Raw genomic sequence first — 27,337 nt, forward strand, 5'->3', positions numbered from 1 at the left:
CCAACCTCTATTAAAAGATTTGCAAATTTGCAGCTGATGCATGAAACCGGCACAAAATGTCCAGTGTACAATCACCTGAAGCTAAGAATCGTTGTGTTTACCCATTTTACTTTTTTACCCTTCTTATCTACATTGAGAGCTGGTGCTCTTTTGTGGACTCTGCCATGTTATACCGCCATGTTGTTTCTACAGTAGCCCTGAATGGACATAGCAAACACTGTCTCTAGAGGTGAGGGGCCTTTTACCTGATGGCCAGCAACACACTTTGAAGGAGGGTGTGAGGAGAGGGGTTTTCAGTTGGTTGCCATCTGCAACCTCACTTCTAAACGGCACTTAATCCTACAAACTAAACCTTTAACTTCCTTCACAGTAATATTAGTGCTGTGAAGTACTTACACACAGGTTAGTGCACACAGGTGATTAAGGTGCGAGCACTTTTTGAAATTGAGATAACCAGTTAGTTATGTTTACATGTTACAAACAATTCACATTTGTATGAAAGATCCCCTCTATAATTAGTCTTAATGCTAATGGATGTCATGGGATTATATGTTGTGGTTGTCAAGCTGACTGACTGGTTAAGCAGCTCCACACTGGGCTGTCAGGAGCTCCGTGCTACATGCACGGGCTCGCTGCCCAGAATGTGCCATGCCCCCCCCCTCCACCGGCACCATGCCCTATCTGCCACGATAACAAGAGCTTGGACTGTTCCGCATTCCACAGATGATAGAAGAGAGAGAAACACACACACACACACACACACACACACACACACACACACACACACACACACACACACACACACACACACACACACACACACACACACACACACACACACACACACACACACACACACACACACACACACACACACACACACACACACACACACACACGAAACACAACACATATATCTCAAAACTGCATACCAAAACACACATACACCCACCCACCCACAGTGCAGAGGGAAGTTTGCCGATAAAGGGCCTATTGTGCGACCTGAAATACATACGAGCACAGTCGCTGTTGAGAATGAAATCCTGTTAACTCATGTGCCAGAGGTCACATGTTATCAGCTACACTCGCCAGAGAAATCATAACAATAGCCGTTAATCAAAACAACTAATATGCAATGCTTTTTATTCTTGCAACGTGTGAGTTTCAACTTTATTTTGGTATTTTTTTTTCATCTATGTCCAACCAGGAAAGCCTTTGTCGGATTAAAAATCTTTGGCCAACCTTTACAGGCAGTTTCCATAAATTGCAGACAGTTACAAGATCAGAATTTAACAACAAAAGAACATTCTTCTAATCATACTTTGCATGGCAACCTGGTTATCTGCCCTTCTGGTAGTTATCATGACACTTTATATATTTAAATTAAGTTTGATGGAAGGTGAAAAATGGATTTCACTAATGGTTTTCACAGAAAGCCATGAAATAGGTTGTCAATTATCAGGACAACAAAGACTTCTCACCTGTGCCCGCTCCACCGCCCCCTCGGTGGCCGGGACGTCTGTCATTCCTTCTCTCAGAGTGGCCAGCCGGGCCTCGAGAGCCTCCACCGGACACGGTGCCATCTGGTCGACCTCAGGAGGGGCCAAGGCTGGAATAAGAAAGAAAAAAAAGAGAATATGAAGTTAAGGTGCGTCAAATCTTGAGCATTGTGTTTCCTACCACTAGAGGGCAGCGAGTTGGTTTAGTTTGGGGTTTCTCTCTATGCTGTGAGAGGAACCCTGGCAGGATGTTTCTCAAAGTAAGTTTACTTTAACAAACATCTTAACCAATAAAACGTGTCATTCATGCCAGATACGTTTTGAATATGTAATTAAGCCATGGCTTAACTGCTCTTAAACCATATTGCAGACGTGACTAAATGAATAACAAAAGTTAAGTCGCACGAATGTGTAACTTATTTATATCCATCCCTGCTCCTCTCTTCAAATGTCTCCCTGCTCCTCTCCTTCTCTGTCAGCGTTTTAATTACCAGGTGATTTAATGCTTACATAATCCGGCTGTCTTTATATACACAAAGAGCAGAGATGGAGCGTAACTGGGGAGAGAGAGGGGGGGTGAAAGATAGAGAGAGGCCCCGGCAAGAGGCAAACTGCCCTCAAGCAGAAACCAAATGGTTTTCCTTGGCTCTCATCCAAATCCTCACAGTCATAAAAGCCCAAGAGTCACAGCAAAACAGACTCGCACGCGCACACACAGCCGCACACACACACACACCTATGGTCAGGAGGTGGAGACGCGCAGCCAAGCCTCCGTTTACAGACTAATTTTTTGCCCCGGAGCTGTGTGTGTAAATTCCGAGAGGTAAAACGGTGACTGACTTTCAAGGCTCCTCCAGGTCCAAGTCACGTCCTCAGGTGGACATGGAGCTGGCACGGAGACACCGCGCGCACACAATCGCTCGCGTACATCCACGCATCTTTTGGAGGCCATATAAGGGCATCATCTATTCCTTGTGGCTGGCTCGAGGTTTCAAATAAAGGCTAATATCCAAATGTACATAACTGCTGTGGGACTGAGCTCTGCTGATCTTAGCTATCACTCTTTCAGTCCCCCCCTCCCCCCTATGAACCTGAAAGCTCTGAGCCAAGAGCAAGGAGAGAGAAATGGATCTTTGTCTGAAAGAAGGCTTAAATCTCCAACCTGCAGCTGTCTGAAATAAGAGAATGCCTCGAGGCAGCCAGGTCCCATGAAAAGCATATGGGTCTGTTGATACCAAGGAGCCTGCTCTGAGTTCTGCTACAGAAGAGTATAAGGTCCAGGCATAAGAAAAAGAGAGAAAAAAGTCAAACTAAATCACAGGTAGATTCATTTTTTTTGCATTTTAGATTTAAGTCAAAATGTCGAGAATAAATTTAATAATTTCTAGATTAAATTTGAATGATATACTGTATCAAACTACTAATGTTACTGCGTGTGTCTGCCTCCACACTCCCTGCACTCCTTGAATAATTTCAAGTATTTTTAGTAACAAGGAAATTCTCTTCAAGCTCATAAACACTGTAGAAATCAGTGTGAGGTCTTTGAAGAGATTGTGCTGAAAACTGTCTGTTCAGAAGGAAAAACCACACGAGCTTGGAAAAGATGGAACTGCACTGATTTCAGACACAATTTTTATATAGTTAAGCAGAAGTACCGTCGTTGACTTCTTGTCCTCTGCTCTGGAGCCGCTGCAGTGTGGAGGCGTAATGTGCAGACGCCACCACCATGTTGTCGTTAAGAGAGGGGACGGCTCCCAGTGATCCTGCCTCTGCGGAAAGCCGCTCCAGTCGCGGGCTCAGCGCCGTGACCTGGACAAGACGGGACTGAGGAAGACCAGAGGACGGGGAAAGTTCATGGATTTGCATCATCATTTATCAACTGTCATCATAGATAATTCGTCATGGGTGATTTTTTGATCTTACTGTACATTCAGACATAAATTTTTATAGAATTGACTCATGATGGGGTTATTCCTTTGACTTAAAAAGAGCCAGCTTAACCTAAATAACGACTTTAAATTAACTCTTAGCAGCTCAGGCTAGACTTCTTCTTTGCAATGATGCAGAATGATGAGACGAGATGGACATTATATATATTATAAATATTAGGAATACCTGCAACACACACAGTAACAGTGTGTTTAATATATTTTCCCCTTCCTTTTAAAAGTGAATCAGTTTGAAAATTCAAAAAGCTCAACTCCACACTTGAGGACAAACCACAGAGGGTTTTTGCATTGAAAATGATTTGAGATGTTTCAAGAGAAAAAAAATAATATGTGCAACTGCATCAGTATTTAAGTATAAGGTACAATATACATTTTTGATTTAGAATCTAAAAGTATTCAGACCACATTAGTAGTCTGGCCCAACATTTATCTTACCTGACATTCTCCACTCAGGTTTCTGAGCTCGGCCTCGTCGCACTTTTCAGCAGCCAAGTTTGAGTCCAGCCACCGGTCCTGCTCCTCCAAGACCCGGTCCAGGTCTCTGAGCTCTGCAGACACTGCGCTGACCCGAGTCTGAGTGTGAACTCGCTCACGGGCTGCCCCCAGCTCCCTCGCACAAACATCCCACTCAGTTTGGATCAGACCTATGTCAGCCCTCACCGTGTCCACACACTCGCCCTCTACAGAGACACAGAAGGCAACACGTATAAAGGCTCATAGTAGCACAAATAATAAGGTTGACGTCATTCGGTCTGAATGTGTTGCAGCCCGTGTTGTGATTTTTGAGAAGGAGAGGATCAAAACACAGGTGGATTAAAAAAAAAGAAAAGAAAACAGGCACCACAATAAATATGAGGAAATAAAATGAGTTGAGTTTAATGGAAAGTATGGAAAGTTTAACAAATCTACTTCAAGTCAGTGGTGCTTCTCAAAAACCCTTCACTGCCTTGAGAACAGTATTATTCATTGAGCGGCTATATGAAGTCAGCAACCCTGCAGGCCTTACAGATGTTTACTACTCCACACACACAAACACATGTTGCGATTACAAGCATCTAAAACTCATTGACGATAAAAAATTAGACTTCCAAGCAGCTGTGGAAAAGTAGTAAAAACTCTAAAATACCTCTCTCCAACTGGTCCATCAAGACCCGTCCCTCCTCGATCACATGACTAACTGTGGCTTCCTTTGCTGTGAGGTCCATCTCCAAGCCCTGAAGAGATTAGGCCAAAGCAAAGTAGATGCAAGATTTTCAACACATATGCTCTATTCTTGAAGTGGAATAGTTTGTTTTTAAGCTGCATCTTCGACGGGTTTACCTTTAGTTTCTCCTGCAGGTCTGGGTTTTCAGGTGAAGTCTCAGGGTGTGAGGAGGCCAGGGCCTGAGCGGTCGCCTTGCATGTTTGAATCCAGGTCAGGAGGTCAGAAAGCTTATTTTCAAACCTGAAAACGAAAAACACAACATGTGCATTGGTGTGTGTTTGCATGTCATCTATTCTTGCACTTTTCTGGCACGGGAGGAATTTTCTGTCCAATGCGTGTCCGGGTTCCTACATTCGTCTAACTTCTGCATCTGTCTCCAACAGTCGTTTCTTAGGGGGAGCAGGTGGAGCCAACTCCTGGTCAGAGATCGAAGCAGCCGCAGCCGCAGCCACAGCAACTGCATCCACAACGACGTCTTCTTCCACCTGAGTCATCCCAGCATCTGTCACAGCTTCCATTACCTTAGCAGTGAGAGCATGACTGAGTATGGGACTAATTAAAATCAACCACAGCTACAAAATCATAAACACACAAGGGCAAGGAGAGAAAACATTTTTTTTCATAAAACTACAGATAAACATTGCAAAAAATATTTGACAAAAACATATCCATATCAGTTTGCATTGAAATTAAATATTTTGGCATTCAAAATATTTCACACACTCCCAAATGCTATAATGATTATAGTCAAAAGTTTACAATCGTCTAACTAAATTCAAACAATTAATGGAATTTCAATCCACTCAGTTGTCCTGTTTTAAACACAGTCAGCATGTCGATGAAAGCCCTGGAACACGCACACACACACCTGGAAAGAACAATCCTCCAGCCTCTGCACCAGGTTGTCCCATCGATGTGCCAGATCCTCGGTGTCTGCCTCTATCGTGGCTCCCGCCTCGGGGCTCCGCAGTAATGAAATCACATCCTGTCCTGCATCAGACAGCTGGTCCAGAGTTCTCCGCTTCTTTTCCATGTCTTCCTTTAAAATCTAGAGGATTGAATGAAAAGCAAAGTTCACATTTATTGTTTAAGTATCTGTTGCAGTTGGTATCAAACTAATGCAAATTTCCTTTTGAGTGAAGAAGCTGTAGAGACATTAGCCCAAAACTTTTACAGCACATTATATTTCAGAGTAAATGCTATAAGGGCAGCAAAGCAACTACCAAGAACTGGCACCCTACTTACCGCTAATCGGCGCACATTAGTATTCATTTCACTTGGGTCCTTAAAGTTGCTGGTCTGTACTTCACTCAGAGCCTCCTCTTTTTCTGCCAACCACTCTCTGAACAAACTCTGCAGAAGAGGTGGGAAATCAACATTAAATCGAATTACTAAATAAACATTACAAAAAGAAAAGTCCTGGTGTTCAGTTCACCTCGAGTTTGCGTCAAATCCAACATTTTCAGAAACCAGACATATTTCCAACACCGATTAAAATGGTCATTGACCTTATTTTTTTGTACGTCTCAGTACAGCTCAGTGAATCCAGTGTTGAACTGGTTCATTCAATCAGAAGCAGGGGAGAGAGACAGGTGTCATGTATGGGCTTGTGTGCGTTTGTAAGACAGTCCTACCTGGTCCGACAGAAGCTGTTGCCACACCATGAAGACTTCCTGCAGCTTCTGCCACCTCTCCTCCGTCCACCGACACACAGCTGCCCAGCGCTCACCCAGTGACTGGAAGCAGGATAAAAGACAAAAATGATACAAGCATCAAAGGTGTAGTAAATGTCCCTTTTTATACCAGAATTCATATATGAACACTCAGACATTTTCCAGAAATTTTAATCCGGAAAATTTTATTCCCAAAAGTCTGTGGCCACTTTCGCGCCGACATACCCACACTTTATTATTCCCGTTATTATCTCCTCCCTCATACTCACAAAAATGATTAGCCAATCAAATTCACAACGGTGATCAGTCTCTGACAACTCACTTGTAGTTGCTCCTCCAGGGCAGCAGTGGCACTCTCGCCGCTGTTCTCGTCCACCACAACCACCATGTGTGTCAGAGAGTTGACCTTCACCTGCTCTGCCTCCAGGTCGTTCTGAAGCTCCTGTCAAGAGAAATTCAAATATTGAATTCAGCACAGGTCATATTAAGTATTAGCCATAAACAGAGCTGGCCAAAAATTACTCATTACGCCATTAGCGCTATGGCGACACCATGGAGACACATGCATGACTCATTGAACCATAAGCAACACGATCAAGAGACAAGAGCAACCCAGGAATACTGTGCAGTTACTCTGATTCATAGAAATATGTTATGAATCACGCCAAACCGAAGAGAAACAAGAGAAACAAGCAGACCAGGGAAGACTTGATTCATCATGAAAGAAACTATTTCATTAGGAAGCTGTGTTTACTTTGTGCTGCTCTATGAGTTCTTTGTAGACCTCCACGTCTTTAGCTGCCGGTTCCGTCTCTATCTTTCGGATCCGCGCTTCAGTCTGCGTCAGCCAATCAGAAAGCTGCTGTAGCTGCTGCTGCTGAAGATCCATCAGTACTTCGTGGAGCCTGGAGAAAGAGAAGGACAGCGTTGAGCACAAAAAGAAAATTTAGTGGGCGTGTGGGGGGAGGAAAGGACATAAAAAACTATCTGCTGAATAAACCCAAGTGTGAAACTACCAGTTCAAGTGTGAAACTACCTTAACTGCTGGAAGGAGTGACAGTGAGGTACACGGAGTCCACGGACAATGAGTCAGGACACTAACAAGAACGTACACTTAAATAAAATCAGGGTCAACAAATGCTCGAGTGGACATCATAAATACGCTTTACGAACAACTGTGTGAATGTGTGTCTGTGTGTGTGTGGGTCCAAAGCATCATAAACCTTGATAACACAGATTGAACATCACACTTGTTAGGCCTTGGGGGGTTTATCAGGTGTCACCTTCACGCAGCGTGCAGCCTTGCACATTCTTCACAGGAAAACTCGTAAACACGTCGGGTCAAACCGTGACAGAAAGAGAAAAAATTACCTCCACTGGATAATTTGTGGCTCATGAGGTGATGGCCCTGCACACTACACTGTAAAAATATATTTTAATCTTTTCAAGTTTGTTTGGGGTTTAGAAATAAAAAAGACGGTAAAATATAATTATTTTCTCCCATCTCTGACACAAATTAAAAGGTTTGCCATTTTCTAATAAAAAACAGCACAGGTATTTCAATAGCACTAAAAGGCCTAACGTAGTTACAGTCGCGGTGTGTGTGTGTGTGTGTGTGTGTGTGTGTGTCTCTCTCTCTATACCTGGCCTGCCGGTCCATGCTGGCCACTCTGAGGCTCTCCCAGCGGGAGTTAAGGAGGCTCATCTGCTCCCGGATTTCATCCTCTTCCTCCTCCGTCAGGTTTCCCTGGGCAATCAGCTGGTTGCCAGCTTGCAGCACATTACCCACGCTGCTCTGATGTGCTGTCAGCTCCATCATGAAGGCCTTCAGGGGGGGAGGAGTACATGGATATGAAAAAAAAGTTTCTTTAAGCTCTTCAGTGAGAGCAACACTTTAAAACATAAAGAAAGATAAGGGTAGGTTAAATTAAGGGAGTAGGTGTCTAACCAAATACCCTTAACCTGATTCAGTCCATCTCCCTGGTAACATTGCTTATATAACTTTGGGCTCCATGCTGGCACTTGGCAGCTGCATACTAACATCTGGATATGTTTCTCTCCCAACCCTCTAACTTCACTTGGCATAACACTTGGACACCCTGCAGAGGTGCTGGGCATCTCCCGTGTATTAGTGAATGTTGCCTGTGAGCACTAACTCAAGTGTCAAGTGGCCGACTGAGACTTGACACAACAGAAGAGGAAAGACAAATGTTTTGGGAGGACATAGAAGCGTAAATGTGAGGGATTTGTCTGCTGCTTGAAGTGAGCAATATAAGGCTAGTGAATTGAGTTATTGTCTGATTTTCAGAGTTCTCTGGATGAGTAAGCATTTTTGACTGCACCTCTAAGCCCATTGTTTTTAATGAGGCTTTGCTGAGAAGCTGGAGTAAGTACGCGAACAACCAGGCCGAAACAAACGGGATTGATTTTTTTCTCTCCTGAAAAGCCTGGCTGTTAAAGACGCTTTGAGTCTTGTTGCTCTCGGTCTCACTAGCAGCTTTCTGCTTTGACCTGGATTCCAGACATTAGACTTCACAAATATTCACATTGCAGCCAAGGGAATCCAGCCAAAGCCCCTTTACACACATGCACAGACACGGACCCTGGAACTACACCTTCGCAAGCAAGTGACCGAATGCTGTGGGCCACTGTTCTAAGGAGAATTCCTGGCATTCCCAACATGTACGGGGCATGTATTGATGGTTGTGGGAGGCCACTATCTGTGGGATGCTTTCGTCAGTCACAAAACAAGAAGAGTGACAGTTCATTGAGCATCATATTTATAGGACAATTACGGAAATTTCATCTACTAGCGTTCGAGAAGCAACATTTGATTTATCATTCATGTCAATAAAATGTCCATAAGAAAAATACCACAGTCGTTAGCACCTCTGTAAACGTGTGCATGCATGCTTGCATCTCTGCATGACCCAAGTCTGCCCGCGGGTCTCCTCCTACCTCGTGTGTGTGAAACTGGTCTTTGACTTCCTCCACGTCGTCCGACACCTCGTCCTGAATCTGAAGCGCGTCCTCGGCCGACAGGAGCCAAGTCAGTACCTCCTCCAGCGTGGTCTGGTAGCTGTCCAGGTCCACTTCCAGCAAGCTGCCCTCCATCTCCCCCTCCGCCTCCGTCAGGGTGCTGGGCGTCTCGGGCCGGGGGCTGCTGCCCGCTTCCTCCATCTGTACACTCTGAAAAAGATGGTGCAGGGGTACGAAGGCACAGGTTGGCCAAATTATAGACACTGTGTTTACATTCTGGATCGTTAATGTATTATTCGTGAAATACAACTAAGTGCTACAGTTACAGATCGTAAGGAACAGGAGGCATGTCATTGCACAGGGCCAAGTCTACTGGCCCACGAAACTGAAAAGCTTAAGTCTTTAGGTCCATTAATGCCTATGCAACGTGCCAAATCCTCTATTTGTCCTTTACTCTGAATCTAATTTATGAACATCAAAACACAAGTTTTAAAACAGAGCCTGACATCTAGGAAGGGCCTGTGCTGCTCAGGAGCATGCAGACTGACCTGCCCTGCTCAGTAAAAAAAATAAAAAATTATGCAGGCATATTATGGGCTGTTGGGAGGAGCTCCTGGCACGCTGGGCAGGTCAATCCTCATTCTAGGAATAGCAGTAAGTTTGTAACACAATGGTATCATGGGTGAAGTCGGGTCTACTGAGAGATTAGTGGTACTTCCACAATGGAGAGGAGGCAAAAAAAAAAATGTATCTGAGCAGAGACGAGTATAGTTTTTAAAGAGAAAGGGACTGGTGTTTAAATGAGTGCAAGATAAACAAATATCATCACCCCACACTTCATGCTCTTAAATTAAAACTTAACTTCAAACCGGCTGTGTAGTGACAGCAGTGTCCTTCATTAACAACTTCCCTAAACTACAGTTTTCTAAATCCAACCACTACAAACTCAGCTTCAACAAAATCTCAGCTAAGAGTCCCATAAATACCATATTCTAAAAACACCACATGAACATTTGATGTCCTTCGTAGACGACATCACTGGACTGTTCCAGGTTTCCATTTTGTGAGCGAAAACATAAGGAAAGGGTCGACTGTGCTCAACGAATCTGACTGGGGCTGAATTGAACGGGAGATAATAAATCTGTGCAGTGGCTGCCACGCCAAGTCACAGATGACAGAAATGCTAATGGCCGTGTGGGGACCGGTGAAAAGTCAAATGGCCCTTTGTTTACCAGGCTGAAACTTCAAAGCCATAACGTCTGCAGAGCTAACTCGGAAAAAGGTCACCTGCTGAAAATATTCAATGACCTTTTTGGATATTTTGGAATAATAAAACATTGTACAGTAAGTCCCCATGTTAGGCCAGTGTAGCCTGGCAAAGACTTGAGCAACAGGGAAGGAAAGAAAGAACGAGAGCTGGTGAGAGAGAAAAGTGCAGCCTTGGTCTATTTATTGACTTGAATGGCTGTAAAATAGCTGTGGTCTGGCTCAACAGAACCTTTTATTATCACCAGATGATTTGCTCAACTCAATCCCTACATTCATCACTTTTGCAGCTGTGCTTCTGGTGCGTGTGTTACCATGCATACGGCGGTGCTCTGATCACAAGTGATATCCTCGATATCCAAATTGAGGGATGATAATCCAACCAAAAGATGTTGGGAATATCAAAACACGAAAGAAATTGTCATCTAAAATCAGCATTTAAAACACCAGTGCAATGTCATGGACCTTTATTATGAAGCTAAACAAAGTAAGAGGGGAAACCAAACACAGGCGTCAAAAACAAAGAACCTTTATTTTTTCGGTTACTGCATCAAGCATCTATTCTTATGGGGAGAGGAAAGCGTGCCAGGAAAGTACAAGCTGCATTGAACCAATCAGGCACTATTTAAAAAGACTTTCCAGCACTCGTTCCATGGCGTGTGAAATATGTGCCCGAGCACAATAAAAACTTGGGGAGGTGGTTTCGTGATTTTCTGACTTTTGACTGAAAACGGCACTTAAACTTTGATTAAGGTAAACTTGTTTTTTTCCGCCCACCAGCACATAGGAGAGTTTAATTCCCAAGTGACGTCCCTTGCCGACTCTCTGCACACACTCCCATTCTGACCGATTCATTTCCACATTTCCTTCCAACCCTTTTCAACTGTGTTTCCAGCGGCATACAGTTCACTCTGTTGGCTAATGTCAGAGTGATGAGTCATGGCTCTGCTCCCTATTCTGCCGGTGCCTGCTGTGTTTTTCATGAGCGGCGCTGGAGAGAAGGAAGGAGATGTCTTTTTCAGAATGGGAGTGACTCATTCTCTCACTCTGGCAATGCACAATGAGACACTTTGCAATATCCCTTATGCTCACACATACACAGCATCTATTGCCTTCAAACTGAATGTTATCAGGACAGCAGTAAAGGTTGAGGCAGTTATGGGCTATTTTTTTTCCTGCCACCACAGCTTTACAGTGTAGCTGTTTTAAGGAGCTTCTATGTTTCCTAAGATAGTTAAGCACATAAATATTTCATTTGAAAATAAAAATGTGAACTACTGGTCTCACTACTGACTGGAGTCTAGATGTTGGCATGTGACGTACGTTATTCCAAATGTTCAGGTCCCATCAGAAAATCTTTGTCTCTTTGTGGGTGATGGTTCTTAAATCCCTTATTATTACATAACAACTTAATCACATAGCATAGCAAATAGCAAGCAATCACTGCTATGGAAAAGAAGGCTAAAATAGAGTTCCTCTTTTCTGATAATTCAGATGGAATAACGAACACAGTAGTGTTTATTAGAGCCCAACCGATTTATCGGCCAATATATCGGTATCTGAATTGTTTCATTTCCTGATATCGGTATCAGCATCAGCCCCAAAATTATATATATAAAGGTTTATGTCTTTTCATAATGTCTGAATCTTTACCCAGATTTGAATAAAGACAATTTAGAAAAAGTCACAATTTGTTTACCCACATGTGCAACCCACTTTGTCGTAAAAAAGTAGAAGCTACTCTCCAGGTAACACGAGGTAATAACTGAAACGTACTGTGTATTTTACCTGAGCGCCGCGACCTGGACCCGAGTCCACGGCTTCTGCTTTGAATTTGCGCGGCAGCGTCTCCACTTCCCTGATCGCCTCCATGCTCACATCTTTGGGCAGGACCGCAAACAGCGATGTCACGTACATGATGATAGACTTCTTATCTGGCAGCTGCACCGCCACGTCTGAGAGAGTGGGGGGGGGGGGGGATGGACGTAGGGCAAAAAAAAAAAGATCAGAGATACAAATCAAATTAAGTATTAGAGGCAGGGGGTTGAGGGGTGGGAGATAAAGTGGTGAAAATTTCATGAGGAGAAAAGCAGCATGGCAGATGGAGTGTGACTGCAGTTAATGGTGATAGGAGAAAATTATATGAAGAGGGTAAAGAGCAGGTTGTACTGATCAAACCAGGCCTTGACACAGGTCAGGTGTGACTCCTCCCCAGGTCATGACATTAGTAAAAACTGCCTTGAGCTGAGCTCAGATACATGCACACTGACAAGTACAGGTGCTACATGAACTAGAAAACATTGTGAGCAAACACAGCTTCTTACAAATCCTCAGCCAAAGACAACACCAAGTTACTTGCTCTACCATGAGTTCATCCAATTGCTGGCAGGACATCAAGGACGGTTGTGAGTACTTACTATGTTTTCAAATTCAGGAATATTGGATATAGGGGGGGGTGAAATCAGCCCATATTCAATCTTAATTTTTTGGGACTACTATAAAAGGTAGCGATTGTCATTTTCATTAACCCTCTCTACAGTCATTCTTGTATAAAAATGAATACCGGTATGTTCCAATTTGGGCAAGTGTTAAAAGTGAATGGGTGTGTCAGTACCTTCGGGATCAAGCAGCCTCTCAATGGCCAGCTGCTCTTTGGCGACACTGAAGGCATGGTCCAGTCTTTCCACAGGGCTCAGTCCGACCACCTGATCCCAGCTGAACGCGTTCGGCCTGAAAAACACAGAAAAACAGGAATGAGAGCAGGAACATGGAAACGGTGTAAAGTTTCCCAAATAAAGATTATATCAGAACATTCATACACCACTAAGACACGCATGTTTTGTTTTTACCATGTTCCTTAAAGTGCCAGAGCTGTGAAGCAGATAAACCCACACACACACACACACACACACACACACACACACACACACACACACACACACACACACACACACACACACACACACACACACACACACACACACACACACACACACACACACACACACACACACACACACACACACACACACACACACACACACACATAATATTTTCCCTGCTTACAGAGGAGTAGTATATAGGGGACTTGTGTTGAGGCCAGTTGGGTGTGGAATGTGTGTGTTCAATGATCCGTCTAAACCCCGGCCCAGGTCTAAACCAACAGTGACTTTTCTCATTGCTCACAGGCCTGTGTGTGTGTGTGTGTGTGTGTGTGTGTGTGTGTGTGTGTGTGTGTGTGTGTGCGTGCGTGCGTGCACGCATGTAACACATAAGAACAAGGGGTTACAGAAAGAGGGGGAAACACCCCAAACACTCCTCTCCCTCCCTTTCTGTCACACACACACATACATTGAGCGTATCCAAACAGTGACACGGCAGGTGTAAACAGAGCAAGTCAAGCAGGGTACACAGACCCGGCAGGCGGTGACCTGTCAGCCTGACCTTCCGCCACTTACAGAGCCTGGGCATCTTCACAATCTCACACACTCACACTCACACACACTCTCTCACACTCACTCACACACACACACACAGACACACACACACACACGAAGAATTCCGGCTTCGTCTGCGCTCAGGATGATTTACATTCAGAGTCAAAGGGGCATATGTCAAATATGCAATGTCAACCTGAAGCAGAAGGTTCATCTCACAGCAGTAAAATCTCAACATAGCACATCAAAATTGATTTTTTTTCTGTATGGGAAAAGCCGGTATATAACAAAACATGTGAACATGAATGCATACATCAAAACCTTATTATCAGTTTCATTACATCACATCGCATTTCGACTACATTTCTTTCTACAGTGGCCCCCTCTACTTCCCAGTCCGTCACTCCCTCCTCACCTGAAGTGGTGAAGGATGCTGTTGAAAGCGAGGCCGTCCGCCCAGCTGGTGGTGAAGTTCAGCACATTGACTTCTGGGTACGAGCGGGAGCACTGGCGAACCCAACTCAGTAAGATCTTCTCACTGTTGGTTTGCTGGAGGTTGGACATGATGTCCTTCATGATGTCTTTCACCTACAAAAACAAGCAGTAACCATATTTCAATTATAAGAATGACATATCTTCTTTCAGAATCTTGTCCAGACATTTTTCTTTTTCTTTTTTTTACAACAACTAAAAGATGGAAGAGAGAAGAAGAAAATAACAAGGCAGCACATACATCAAGCACCTTGTCCAAAGACAAATTATGTTCAGATGAGTAGTCTCAAACATTTGTATCGAGCAATTGAGTCAGGAATTGACCCCGTACGTCATCAAACCATTTTGACAATTTTTACATAGTCTAGTAGAAGGCGTTACAGACATAACATCTACAATCATATAACATATGGTAACTTCCCACATATATATAAAAACATATATATATATATATATATATATATATATATATATCACCAAGTCCAAGTGTGATTCTCTCTGGTTTGCAGGGGAAGTGATAAGATTGCGTAAAAAAAAAATCAGGATGTTGATAAGTGGATGATAAGTGTGTTTACATACACGCATGTGCGCACAACAATACTCATTTTCCATCATCTGTATTTGTGATCCCTATGGAACATCGGTGAGTTCACTGAGCAAACGTTAATGAGTCTTTGTGTGTGTTTGTGTGTCTGTGTGTGTGCAGGATTCGAGTGGAAAAACGGAACAGCGTGCGTGTGCGTGTGCTCACCTGCCAGTGAAGGATAATACTCCAAATTAGACCTAAGGTCAGCTTGTGGTTCCCATCCACGATATCTGTCCCTCCTATATTGACCAGATCAACCTGAAAGAGGAGGTCAGAGACAGAAAAGTTAAGAGTTAGGAGTTTGACGGTCTTTCTTTTCTTTTCTTTATGCTTTAAGCTTCAGCTCTTAATGAGGGTCCACACTGTTACAGCTGAAGAGTTCTGCACCGTGCACTTTCACCAAACATTGGATTATAGCACCCTGACTATGCTCCTCCACTGCCACCTATGAATTGTGTCTGCAGGCTGGTCACACTAATTATACGAGGTGAGGCCAAAACTGTACTGTGATTACATATAAATATTTTAGACAGGATCAAGGCACAGGAGTGGAACATGAGGTCAAGTGTCTGGTCAAACTATGATGTGACTTCTCTCTCGCTACCGCAGAGTTGACCTCTTGACCTCTCTCTACTCCCAATCAGCTTCATCCCACCACACCATTACTTCTCTCCCTTACTTTCTCTTCTCTTTCTGTGTCTGTGTCCCTCTCAAACACTGACGCTCACACACAGTATACAGTGGAAAATACTACACAGTCTGTGTTTAAGTCTATATATTCAAATATTACCGAAAAGGTTTTTGAAGCTAAAAGAATCATCCAGCATCCGTAAACCCCGAACCCTTGCACACATTTGACCTCTGGTCATGAGAGGAGGGAACATATGATACGGCAATGACGCAAACTCTTTAAATGCAAAGGTGTCTTGGTCGGCATGACTGCAGAGGGCGGTTATTGTACAGTAGTTGACAGTGGGAAAAGTGTTTTTTAACCACCTAGGGCAAAACGGTTGCCAAAAACAGTTTCTGGCTCTTGCAGGAGAGAAAACCAGAGGGGGCTACATGCAAACTCCAGCCTCTGCAACTCCCCGTGAGCATGCCCTGCCCCTTACCTCCCACTGCTAAGGTCAAGGCATTAAGACCAGCCATTGTAGCCAGAGGAGGGGGAGGGAGCGAGGGGGGCTGACAGAAAAATACAGAAAACAATGTCGACAGACACTCAACATCCGGGCCAGAGGATGTAGTCCTGTAACATGTAGTCCTGTATATTAACAGGAAGTGCTATTGGTTTGAATCAAGTCGGTGCCACCTCGGCTGGAAATGTTCACATCACTGGCAATGTCAAAGTTATTGTCGCCAAAGGTTTTGAGGGATTATTATACAACAGCAGATGTATTTTTATTCATTACAGTTCCCTCTTTCTGACTGGACAAGGCTAAAATGAAACCCCTGCACACTGTCTAGCCCGAGTGGCACTCGGTGAAAAAAAAAATGCTAATATGCATGATATAGATAAAGGCATCCACTTTCAACGGCAGCCGAGGTTGACAATAGCACCGAAAACAGCACGCCGACAGTACTCACATTATTTTGATGCAGAACTTGAAGTACTTTGTTGACGTTGTTGAGGGAGTGCACTCTGGTGGAGCCTCGCTCTTTGGTCTGAGGAAGAGGAAATACTGCAGAAATCAGCTGACCGCACGAGCAGTGTTCACTAGGAAATATTAAGGCAACAGTAATATTTCACAATTCATAAAACCGCCAAGAGATGCATCGAGTAATTTCGAGAAATTGGTTTAAGTTTGTGACGTAAAATGTACGAAAATATTTCATTGCTACAACAGAGTAAAGGCGTTCCATCACCCAGCAGAGTTTCTCACCATACATTCAACAAACACATTATCCTATCAGCAGCATGCACAGGTCAACTTACGGAAAGAATGGCAGGATGAACAGCTGCCAATTGCAAATCCTTTTCTTCACATACCCCAACCACTTATTAGCACCCAATTATAGAATTTGTCTCCTGGCATCCAAGAGTGTGTGTGTGCGTGTTTGCCTGCATGTATGACGCAGAGATCTTTGGCACTTTGTACAGCAACAAGTGCTAGAAAGCAGATATGCTGTTAAAGAGGTGATGACGGGGAGGTGACACTGATACAAAAGGAATATCCAATAGAACAAAACTGTCTTGGTCACTGAAGATGTACATAAAGTCGGATGGACAAAAGTCAATTCTGCGTATAAATAAGTATTTTTTTTTTAGCTATTTCTTTATCTATTCTAATTAAGTGTTGGTTGGGTAAACACATGACAGTACACAATGTATTGATTTAACCACCTAATCTTTGTTGAGTAAAATCTTTGTGGAGGAAAAACTGAAACGTCCAACTAAATATAGAGCACATGCAGAAAATACCATGATGTAGAAAATGGCAAATGAAAGTGTAAGTGTAAAGTGTTGCCCATGTTGTCCAGCTTGATAAGATGCACTCAGCTCAGGTTCCACATAAAGACAAACTGTGAGACGGCATGCCAAAGCTTTCAGCCGCTGTTTGATATGCACAAGTATGGATAAGATAAATCAATGGTGCTGAAGTTGATCAAATCAAATGTCAGACTCCCTTCTTCAAAGCATCTAAACTCTGTGGCTGTACACAACAAACTCACCAAGACAGTGCCAGTGAGACCCTCCAGCAGGTCCAGCAGCTTCCGCCCATCCCTCAGGTCAGAGAACATGTCTTTGATGGGCGTCTTCCCCGTCTGATGGGAGAGAAAACAGTACACGTGGTAAGTTTCATAGCCGACACAAGAGGATGAAAGCCGCAGAGTGTAGCTGCAGGGTGTCACTGAGAGGAAACGTATCCTTTCAGATTTATGCACGGTACATGTCTTTTAATAAAAAAGTTAAGGGGTTAAGTCGACCACCTAATCCAGGCTATTAGTACAGAATATGATGCAGCATCTGTTCTTGTACTGTAAAGGTTTTGTTTGGCAGATATCAGAATGTGTCGAAGAAGAAAGAAGAAGAGAAAGTTTGCCTTATTGTGACAGAGAGAGAAGATCAAGAGTGAAACCAAGAGCATCCAAGAGCTTTAGAGATTATGTTGGCCTGTCTAAGGTGTGTGCATATTTAAAAAGGACCAGTTGGTATAATCAAATTAAAATATTCAACACCAAATCGTGGTCTGTTCATGAGAATATTTAAATGTTGATAAGACGCACAACTATAAACCCAATAGCTGCCTCAGAGAAACTGCTGCTGGGTAGAGTAATGGACTGAGACATGCTTAAAGAAAAAATGGTGTGTTATTTCATTGTTCAATAAGGTTTTATGCTTTGTTTTTAACAAATCAAGATGACGTATGGCAATTTCATGCCATCTGCAGTGTTAAGTGCAACAGCATTTATACACCGTTGATTAATCAGCATTTTAATCTACTCTTCTGAAAGCTGCCGAGCTAGCCTGCTGCGGGCATGTCACCCTCCGTCGCCAGGGACATTTTTTGCCAACAGAAACTAATGAAGCAATTGATGATCTTAGGACTGAAATAGCCTGTGTGTAGTCACAACACTTCAGCCATACTGAAAATAATTTGATTTCAGTAAGAGGCAGATCAGTTTCACTCCTCTTCTTGGGCTCTCAGAATACAATTGCATTTTTCTACTGTTTGCGATGGGTGCACTGCAAGTTTGGGATCGAACATTGTTTTACATTACCTTGGAGTACTGTGCATTTATCCATTTGGTAAACGTTTTTCTCTGTACTGCGTCATGCTCATCTGTGGGACAAAAAGAAGATGAGAAAACACAGGTTTATCAAGTATTATACATCTGCAGTTGGTAGGGTCAGACTTACGATGGCAACAAAGCACACAGTTGGCATCACCCATCACCATTGAAGGCACCATGATCAATGTGGCCTGGAACATCAGAAAATTACAGCAACAAAATGTAGGAGAGACGGGTATTTGGGTGATGTGTAAAAAACTGCACATATGTGCACATCCTTGCAGATATTTATTTTATACCCCTGGTTTCTGGATCCAACTCTGGGCGATGGCTGACTCCTGTAATGGATCAGGGTATGGCTCATAAAAAGCCTTGGATTTAACTCTTTGTCCCACATTTCAAAAGGAAAGACATGGAGGAAAAGGGTCTATGTCAATTGTTTTGAGTGTATTATTTAATACCGTAATATTATTTTTTTCTGAATCATAATTGAGGATTAAATTCTGTGGCACAAACTGTGTTGGCATGAAAACAAACTTAAAACAGCACTTAAGAGACTGAGAAGAAGAATTTGTTTTGAACAAAGGGAGACACAGTCAGGTGCTTGACAATCACAGGACATATGTGTGGTGCTGGTTCATTGAACTCTGGACCAGTCTATCAAGTCATTGCAGACACATTATCTCATTCGGGAACAATGTATGACAGACTGCAGGCAAACGCACAAAAAGCAGCATTGACAACACATTATTGTATTTAACCAACATTATATCAGGGAACCTACACTTCAGGTATTTAGGTGTGTCAGTAAAAGCGATGTGAAGAGCCGCGTTGTGCAAGAATCTTTTTTTTCTTTCTTTCTCACGCCCTCCCTGTAGCCTCCTGAATAAAGTTGATTAACATGTCAGCCTGTTTCAGATTTGTGCACCTGAACGAGTCAAGCACCATGACTGAGCTGCGGGACTATAACGTAGGGGTGGAGAAGGCGTACAAGTGTATGTGTGTATGAGCGTTAAACTGCCATTGTCAGTCAACTGGCCGCTGTGTAAAGCACCATGAACTGAACAAAGGGTCAGAGGTTATGATCACCAGCCCCAGCGGTCGTGGGCTTCTTTGTTTTGGGTGTGTGAAGCCCATACGTGTGTGTGTGTTTGTGTAGCCCCTGGCTGGGTGAGAAGACGCATTAAAAACAAGAATGTACTGAGGTGGGGGTGAGAGAGGTGAAGAGGCGAGGAGATGAGATAAACGGCGGTGGAAGAGAGAGGGGTGTATATTGTGAGGGTTGTATGATGTACACATTGTAAAGCCCTTTGAGGGCCCTTTGTGACTTTGGTCTATTCAAAACAACAGGAAGAAGATTATACATGGACGGTTACTGCAATTTCCATTTGATCTAGATGTTCAGTACTTTGACAAGACATTTTCATTTTCTAGTTTTTTTTCTATGCCAGTCACGGCAGGAAATTGACAAAAATTTCATCCAGAAATCAGGATGACTGGAACAGGGACAACCACTATGAACTATGTGGAAAGAAGACAACGGGAAGGGTGAGATGTGGAGGTGGAGACAAAAGCAGGAGAGACTCGTGGCCTATGCACTTGCGCTGAGTCGTCTTCTCGGTGCCATTGTCTAACAAAGTGCTTTGAACCACAACACTGTAAAAGGCTCGTGTTGACCCATTTTTCCACATAAACCACAAGGATTCTTTTCTTAAGAGGCGAAGAAGACACAGAGGTGACGGCTGGAAGTGGCGATGAATGAAGAAAGTCGAAGTAAAGGAGAGTGAAGAAGCAAACAAAGGAGGAGCTGTGTTGAATAATCTAAAGACAGCATTGGGGGGGGGGGGGGGTAAGTGCCATGGCAGGGGCCCCGATAACTGATGCCAATAAATCACAGTGTATAAGTTACAGGTGGAATTGGTTAAACGAGTCCTGACAGACGGGGCGAGGGGAGGAAAGACAGACAGGAAAGACCACAAGACACAACATCAACAACAAAAAATTGGAAAAGAAAGAAAAAAGAGCGAGGGCCAAGAAGATGTAGAGGAGTAGCCAGAGGGAGAGATAGATGCTGGCAAGAATATTAAAAACAAAACAGCTCGTACTGAGCACAAGGACCAGGTGAGGTATGCTTTCAACACAATATCAAATTTTCCTTTTATAACATGCCCGATGTGGAGGCCTCCTGTCCTTACAGCTTTATTCAGCACCCTGTGGAGGGCCTCCAGGGCCCCTGAGAGGAGGGTCCCTGTGGGGCTCAGGTCTCCTGGGCTCTTCGCCGTACCACCTTAACACGACAATACACCTGATTCATGTGTGCTGCTCCCTGTCAATCTGTCTGCTGCTGCTACTCACCACCACAGCACAGGAATGTCTTACTGCTGGACGGATCAAAGGAGCGGCAGGGCTGCGTGTGTGTGTGTGTGTGTTAGTGTGTGTGTGAGCAAGAAAGGAAAAAAAATACCCTTTGCAAGGAGAGTTTGTATAACATTAACATTACTACACCATTATTACACACGTCCATTTATGGCACTTTGCTTATGTTCTTCAGCGATGGATGGACATTATGTCATATGTTACTCTTATTATAATATTTATATGATTGTACGAAACATGTGCACACCCCTAAATTATAAACAGGCTGTCAAGCTGTCAGCTGTGATACTGTGTGTTTGTGCTATTCAAGGAGACGTCAGATTCAGCTTCAAGCTGAAACATCTTCATCCACACGAGCGTTTTAAGCTCCGTGTAAGTATTTATCAAATACAAACACACGTGAAAGCGCCTATCACATGATAGTTCATCTCTAAAAACAGCTAAATCCTCATTGAATCATTTACATCATGGAATCAATCTGAAAATATCATAGTTTACATCCACCAATGAACTTGAGGTTCAGTTAATTCTGAAAAGTTTAATTCAAGCCAACTTGCAGCAGTCAAGTATTACTGGCAAGTTTTAACTGGACAACGGTGTTTCTGGGTCACTTGGTCACGTGACAAAGATTTCCCTTCAGCCCAGTGAGGAGAACTGAACAAACTGCACCAGCACAGTGAGGCAAGAGTCACCGGCACGTTTGTTTGCAGATCAAATACTCAGACCCATGTCAAATAATCAGTCACCATATTCCACATAACAGAGCCAACACACACTCACTCACTCACACACGCAGAACGATGACATTACGCACTGTGCAGAGTGGTGTACAGTGAATGAGCGGAGAGAAAAAAAAAACACTTCTCTTCCTCAACACCCAAACAGGAAGTAACGATTACATCAGGAAGTGTAATCCCACTGGTATCTTCTTACAGCTCAGAGAGCACACACGTGCTCTCAGTATAAGGTACTGCGCACACGCACACACGCACACACACACACACACACACACACAGTGTCAAGAGTCTTTCTGTGACCTCAAACATGTATGTTCACAGCCTGTTTGCAGAGTTTTCTGTAAACAAAAGTTTATTTTTCTTAAATATGACCATGATCTATCAAATTGTCAGACTGCTCCAATTTCCTTGACCCCGCATTGACCAACATTATAGAACCCAGAGTTAAACGGCGCTGAGGAAATTGAGAAGAATGAACCACAAGCAAACCTCAAAACACAAAAAAAAATCATTTCACAGAAACACAAATGTTCCTCAAAGCAGCCAGCTGTGAACACAGAGCAGACACACAAAATATACAGCCCCAGTCTCCCAGTATATCCCTCCAGCTCACAGGTGGTGAGAGCCTGTGACCACACAGCAGGCTGGGGGGGGACGGAGGGAGGCACTGAGGTGAAAATCAAACAAACCATCAGGGTTTCCACGGCAGCATCACACAGTCAACATGAGAGCTCAGAGCCCAGACAAACAGACCTACTTCCAAGTGAACAGCAGTTATTTTAACCAAGTTATTAACTGTTAATAACTTAACTGTTAAAATTTACAGTGTGGCCACTGAACGCACCATACACTTAGCCTCAGAACCACCCAAAGTAAAATTAAATTGGCAGAAAACCAACTGGGATGTGCGTCTGAAAGCTGTCAAGGTGTTCAGCCTCATAACCTAAAATCAACTTATTACAAGACAAGTTCCGACCTAGACTTCCCAGGAAGTCTCAGTAAGTTGAAAACAAAAAAATGGTGCGGACCGCACCTCACAGCACTATGTGTGCAGTCCCACTGCCCGACACCTTAAGAGACGTGCGAGCGAGTGACGCTACGACTCAGGGGTTTTGGCCTCGTGGTTGGCGCATCCCGGCTGCACGGTGGTGTAGTGGTTAACACTTTTGGTTTCTCCGGCTTCTTCCCACAGTCCAAAGACATGCAGAATGGGGTTAGGTTCATTGAAGACTCTAAATACACCCTGTCCAGGGTGTACCCCCGCCTCTCGCCCAATGTCTGCTGGGATTGGCTCCAGCCCCCCGCAACCCCTAAATGGATAAAGCGGTAGACGATGGATGGATGGATGGATGGTTAATGCATCCATTCGCGAGGCTGCGGGTTCGCTGCGCGGTCAATTCAGTAAAAAATCATCAACAACAACAAAGAGAGACAAGCTTTCTCCAAAATCGCTTACTGCCCCTTTAAGGCAAAGCTCTCGCCCTTGGCAATGAAGTGACTCTCGAGAAGAGGCTCCGCTCATAAAAGTTTCCCAGCGTGAACTTCACCTTGATGGCTATCTGGAAGGAGGCTCAGCTGGTGGCTGTCTAGTCTTTCAGCACATCACCACCCAGCAGCCTGTTGGAGGGGACTAATCCTTACACAAGACACACACACATACGCTTTCATGTAACCTTCCCTCTGACAAACTTTCTCCCTTCCTCGCATATGTACACAAAAACATGTGCATACAACTCAATCCTATTCAAAAGTGCTTTATTGTGACTCTGTAGGTCGAGAGGAATGCATCGAATTCCTATCATTTCCCACACATTCCTCCCTCCTCCCCTTCAGTGGTCACTTGTCTAAGCTTGTCCCAGCCGCCGCAGCCTTGTTGACACTCTTCCCTCGCCAAAGATCTGGGAATTTGTAAGGAAAACACTGCAAAACGTCCGCGAAGATTAACCCATGGCCCCACTTAGCAGTGTTGAAAAAACGCCGCTGCCCTGGTGAAGTGCGTGCACTGGTGAAATCAGGTGGGTAACAAGATTGGTGAGGCGAGGGGGTGCTGGAATTTCGGTGAAGTCAGAGCTTGCTGATGAACGGTGAGCAGCACGTCAGTTCTCCTCACAAACCAGAGGTACAACAGGCAAACTGTAAATCACTGCTGCAGCTTGTAAAAGGAGTTGGGAGAAAAAAAAGAGAGGGATGATAAGACTTTGAATTTGACTGGCTTAAAAATCCTCTTGGCTATTTCTCACAATCCAATTTGTTTGGTGTGTTTAAAGACTAATATAACAATGATACAATAACATGATGTGATTCACTGAAGCAAGATGAACATGATTATGTTTTTTGAAATAAAGGCAAGACAGAGTTTGCATTTTCGTATGTCCATCCACAAATGACTAACAACAACAAGAAATTAAAACCTATTAGTAGGAGGTTTGTCCTTTTCCCAACAAAAAAAGTGTATTGAAGAATGCCTGAGTATATCTGAACGAACAGCATTTACCAAAGAACCAGTGATCAAGCTCGCAACCTGACCATCCACAAAAATAATACAGTCTTCTGCACTTTAATGCACCACGTGTGGCACACCGAGCTGCCGCCAAGCCACGCGTCACACACACCTGTCAAAGTTCCTACCTCTGGGTTTGAGCCCGAGCTCTGCCATCTTTCACTGTAGGCCTCTCCGCAGTCTCGAAACCAAATGAGCAGCAAAAGCAAAGAGATAGTCCAGGAGCCAGTATCAGCACAAATCTGAATTTGACATTCTTGCCTCCCTCTCTCCTCCTCTCTCCTCTGCCTCTGTCACTCCTTGACCAGTGAGGGAGGAGAAGATCAGAAGAATGCAACAGCAGAGAGAGAGAGAGAGAGAGAGAGAGAGGAGGGAAAGAGGGACCCTGCCAATGAAAGGGAAACAGAATGGGGGCAGAACAGGACAGGACAGGACAGGGCAGGCCAGGGGTGGGGAGTCATAGTGCATTGTGAGATAGGGAGGGGGAACACAGATCAACACTGTTCGGCACCATCCCTGCGTGCAACAGGACAGAATGCAAATGCTGGCACACGATGGAGACAAAATCAGGCCGAGATCAGCGCACTAACAGACACAACGCCGCATGGACGAAGGGGTAGAATGAAGGAATTCCCTTTCTTCTCTGTATTCGCTGGGACTCCGTCCAAATAAAAGCTGGATGTCCACCTTTTTCTGATCCAACCCACCATAAGGTTATATTAGTGTTAGAGTATTTAAGGGCCACACAGAGGGAAACAAATCTGAGATTTTAAAAAATAAATTAATAATATTACAAGAAAAAGTCATAGTTTTACAAGAAAAAGTCATAATATTATGGAATATAATATCCGAATAATCTTAGGCTACGTATAATTTCAGAGGGGGGACATCGGAAGATTAGCATGACCCCTGCATCACAAGCTATACTTACATTACATTCATTTCCCTGACACTTTTGTCCTAAGGGCCCACACTGGGATGAATTGGAATCGAACCCCGACCTTCTGTACCAAAGTCAGCGGTGTAACCCACTAAGCTGATAACCGATATCATAACATCACTTCGCAAATATAATGCAAGGAACCGTCTATTCTAAAGAAAGAACCACACAGACTTGCAGGAAATTGCCTCTTTAGTGGAGGAGGAAATGCTGGTAATCTTTACCAGATTTTTTTTTCTAAATTAAATTATGACTTCATTCTCGTAATATTGATTTAAAAAAATCTCCAAATCTCCTATCTTTTTCGTCATCAAAATGGCCCAAATATTCATAAGCTATAACCTCACCCAGACAAAATATTTAATGAATGCAGCAGGATTCAATATACAAAGACTGAAACACAGAAACACAATTTAGAGGTTAATTTGCATAAAACTGCAGGGAAAAACTCAAAGCACTAAAAGCAAAAAGGAATCTGAACCTTACTGCGGTGGTAATGAAGTAGTGGGAAAATCAACAAGTGCATCATTTGAACCTTTAATCTGGGCAACTGGTAAAACAGTGGCTGGTCAATTTGCATGTTCAATGGACAAACGGCTTCGTTTCCAGAAAATGCCTCTTAGCATTCGATGTTAAATTCCTCCAGAGATGTATTACAGATTTGCTCATCCACTTACCCAAATCAGCAGTACTTTCAGGCTTCCTTTTCCTTCTGAAAACATTATGCTTTCTCCATGACATCCACTTACTCAAATTCATGATGGAAAGAAAATGTTTTTTTGCTCAAACAAAAGAGAGACAAAGAGAAAGAAAGAAAAAACACCAAATCCGGAAACAGGAAGACAAGGTGGCGGTGGTAGAGTGAGAGACAGAGAAGAGTTAAGCGGAAGTAGAGGTGTGACAGCATTTATCGAGTGGGCTGGGTGTGCTTATTTGGGCTGGTGGGTGGGCTCGTCTGACGTGACGTCACAGACAAGCTCAACAGGAGGGTGAGAAAAGTGAGTGACGAGAGCAGGGACTTCTCATTTAAAAAAAGTAAGTGACAGGTGACAGAGAGTGTGTGTGTGTGTGTGTGTGTGTGTGTGTGTGTGTGTGTGTGTGTCATGCATTGCTGCAATTAACAGCTGGTTCCCCCCTGAAAACACAAAGTCCTGGGGGGGGGGGGGGGGGTGACAGCTCATTACTCTCCCACGTTGCAGAAATTGACAGCAGATAAACATGACTCACAGTGACGTGAACCCTAAAACACACTGCTCACACTCTACCTCCTGACGGCTGTGGCTCAGGAGTTCGAGTGGTCATCCATAAACTGGAAGGTCGGTGGTTCGATCCCCACTTCCCCCGGTCTGCATGCCAAAGTGTCCTCGGGCAAGACAAAAGTTGCCTCTTGAATGTGACAGATAAAGCGCAGTAAATAGCAGCGCTGAATGAATGGGTGAATGTGACTTGTGCTGTAAAGGTGCTAGAAGTGGTCGATAAGACTAGATAAGTGCCATATAAATAAAGCCCGTTTACACTCTGGACTATGACGGGCCACTTCCTCTTCTAATGTTTACATGAAAGTGAAACCTATGACTACAAAGAAAACAATGACTCACAGAATTATTGCAGGACATAAAGGGTGAAAACCGTGACATAGATCCGGGGCATTATAATTCAGGTCTGTGACCCAGTGCAGTGGTACAGGGAAAAGGCCTGAATCCATTTGCTCGTTGACATGTTCAGTCAACCAACTGGGCAAACAACCCTATTCCCTCAGAGAGGGTGAAATGCAGCAAGGGCACAGGGAGGAAAGTGGGACGGAAAACATAAAGAGAGAGTTCATCTTCCTGTGTTTTGTTTTCTCTCTTCCTTTTCCTTCACACAGTGGAAGTGGATACTTGTGACCGGCTTCCAGAGTGTGACTGAATTAAATCCACTTCCTTCCGCGGAGAGTTACAGCAGCTGCTCGGGTCACAACTCCGGGG

The 27,337-nt window shown here is 43.8% G+C and overlaps 1 protein-coding gene across 6 annotated transcripts in view; it reads right to left on the minus strand.

Annotated features, from left to right (window-relative positions):
• The window catches only part of utrn (utrophin), a 153,595-nt gene that overhangs the window by 115,776 nt on the left and 10,482 nt on the right, over positions 1 to 27,337 (minus strand). For 3 of the 6 annotated variants that reach the window (XM_035618476.2, XM_035618479.2, XM_035618475.2), the window contains exons 1-21: positions 26,048 to 26,213; positions 18,806 to 18,867; positions 17,756 to 17,848; positions 16,670 to 16,747; positions 15,251 to 15,343; positions 14,423 to 14,595; positions 13,185 to 13,300; positions 12,347 to 12,525; positions 9,284 to 9,514; positions 7,969 to 8,150; positions 7,080 to 7,230; positions 6,648 to 6,767; positions 6,287 to 6,388; positions 5,898 to 6,005; positions 5,521 to 5,700; positions 5,004 to 5,173; positions 4,769 to 4,892; positions 4,575 to 4,662; positions 3,884 to 4,128; positions 3,155 to 3,323; positions 1,482 to 1,609 (exon numbers count right to left, since the gene is read on the minus strand). In XM_035618476.2, coding sequence (XP_035474369.2) covers positions 1,482 to 1,609; positions 3,155 to 3,323; positions 3,884 to 4,128; positions 4,575 to 4,662; positions 4,769 to 4,892; positions 5,004 to 5,173; positions 5,521 to 5,700; positions 5,898 to 6,005; positions 6,287 to 6,388; positions 6,648 to 6,767; positions 7,080 to 7,230; positions 7,969 to 8,150; positions 9,284 to 9,514; positions 12,347 to 12,525; positions 13,185 to 13,300; positions 14,423 to 14,595; positions 15,251 to 15,343; positions 16,670 to 16,747; positions 17,756 to 17,848; positions 18,806 to 18,867; positions 26,048 to 26,129 — 2,874 coding nt within the window. In that variant the 5' untranslated portion in view covers positions 26,130 to 26,213. Of the gene's footprint in view, positions 1 to 1,481; positions 1,610 to 3,154; positions 3,324 to 3,883; positions 4,129 to 4,574; positions 4,663 to 4,768; positions 4,893 to 5,003; positions 5,174 to 5,520; positions 5,701 to 5,897; positions 6,006 to 6,286; positions 6,389 to 6,647; positions 6,768 to 7,079; positions 7,231 to 7,968; positions 8,151 to 9,283; positions 9,515 to 12,346; positions 12,526 to 13,184; positions 13,301 to 14,422; positions 14,596 to 15,250; positions 15,344 to 16,669; positions 16,748 to 17,755; positions 17,849 to 18,805; positions 18,868 to 24,558; positions 24,640 to 26,047; positions 26,214 to 27,337 lie in introns of those variants that run through there. The other 3 variants (XM_035618478.2, XM_035618480.2, XM_035618477.2) reach the window with 3 other exon arrangements.

This window comes from Scophthalmus maximus, chromosome 18 (genome assembly GCF_022379125.1).
Source record: "Scophthalmus maximus strain ysfricsl-2021 chromosome 18, ASM2237912v1, whole genome shotgun sequence".
Taxonomy (NCBI): Eukaryota; Metazoa; Chordata; class Actinopteri; order Pleuronectiformes; family Scophthalmidae; genus Scophthalmus; species Scophthalmus maximus.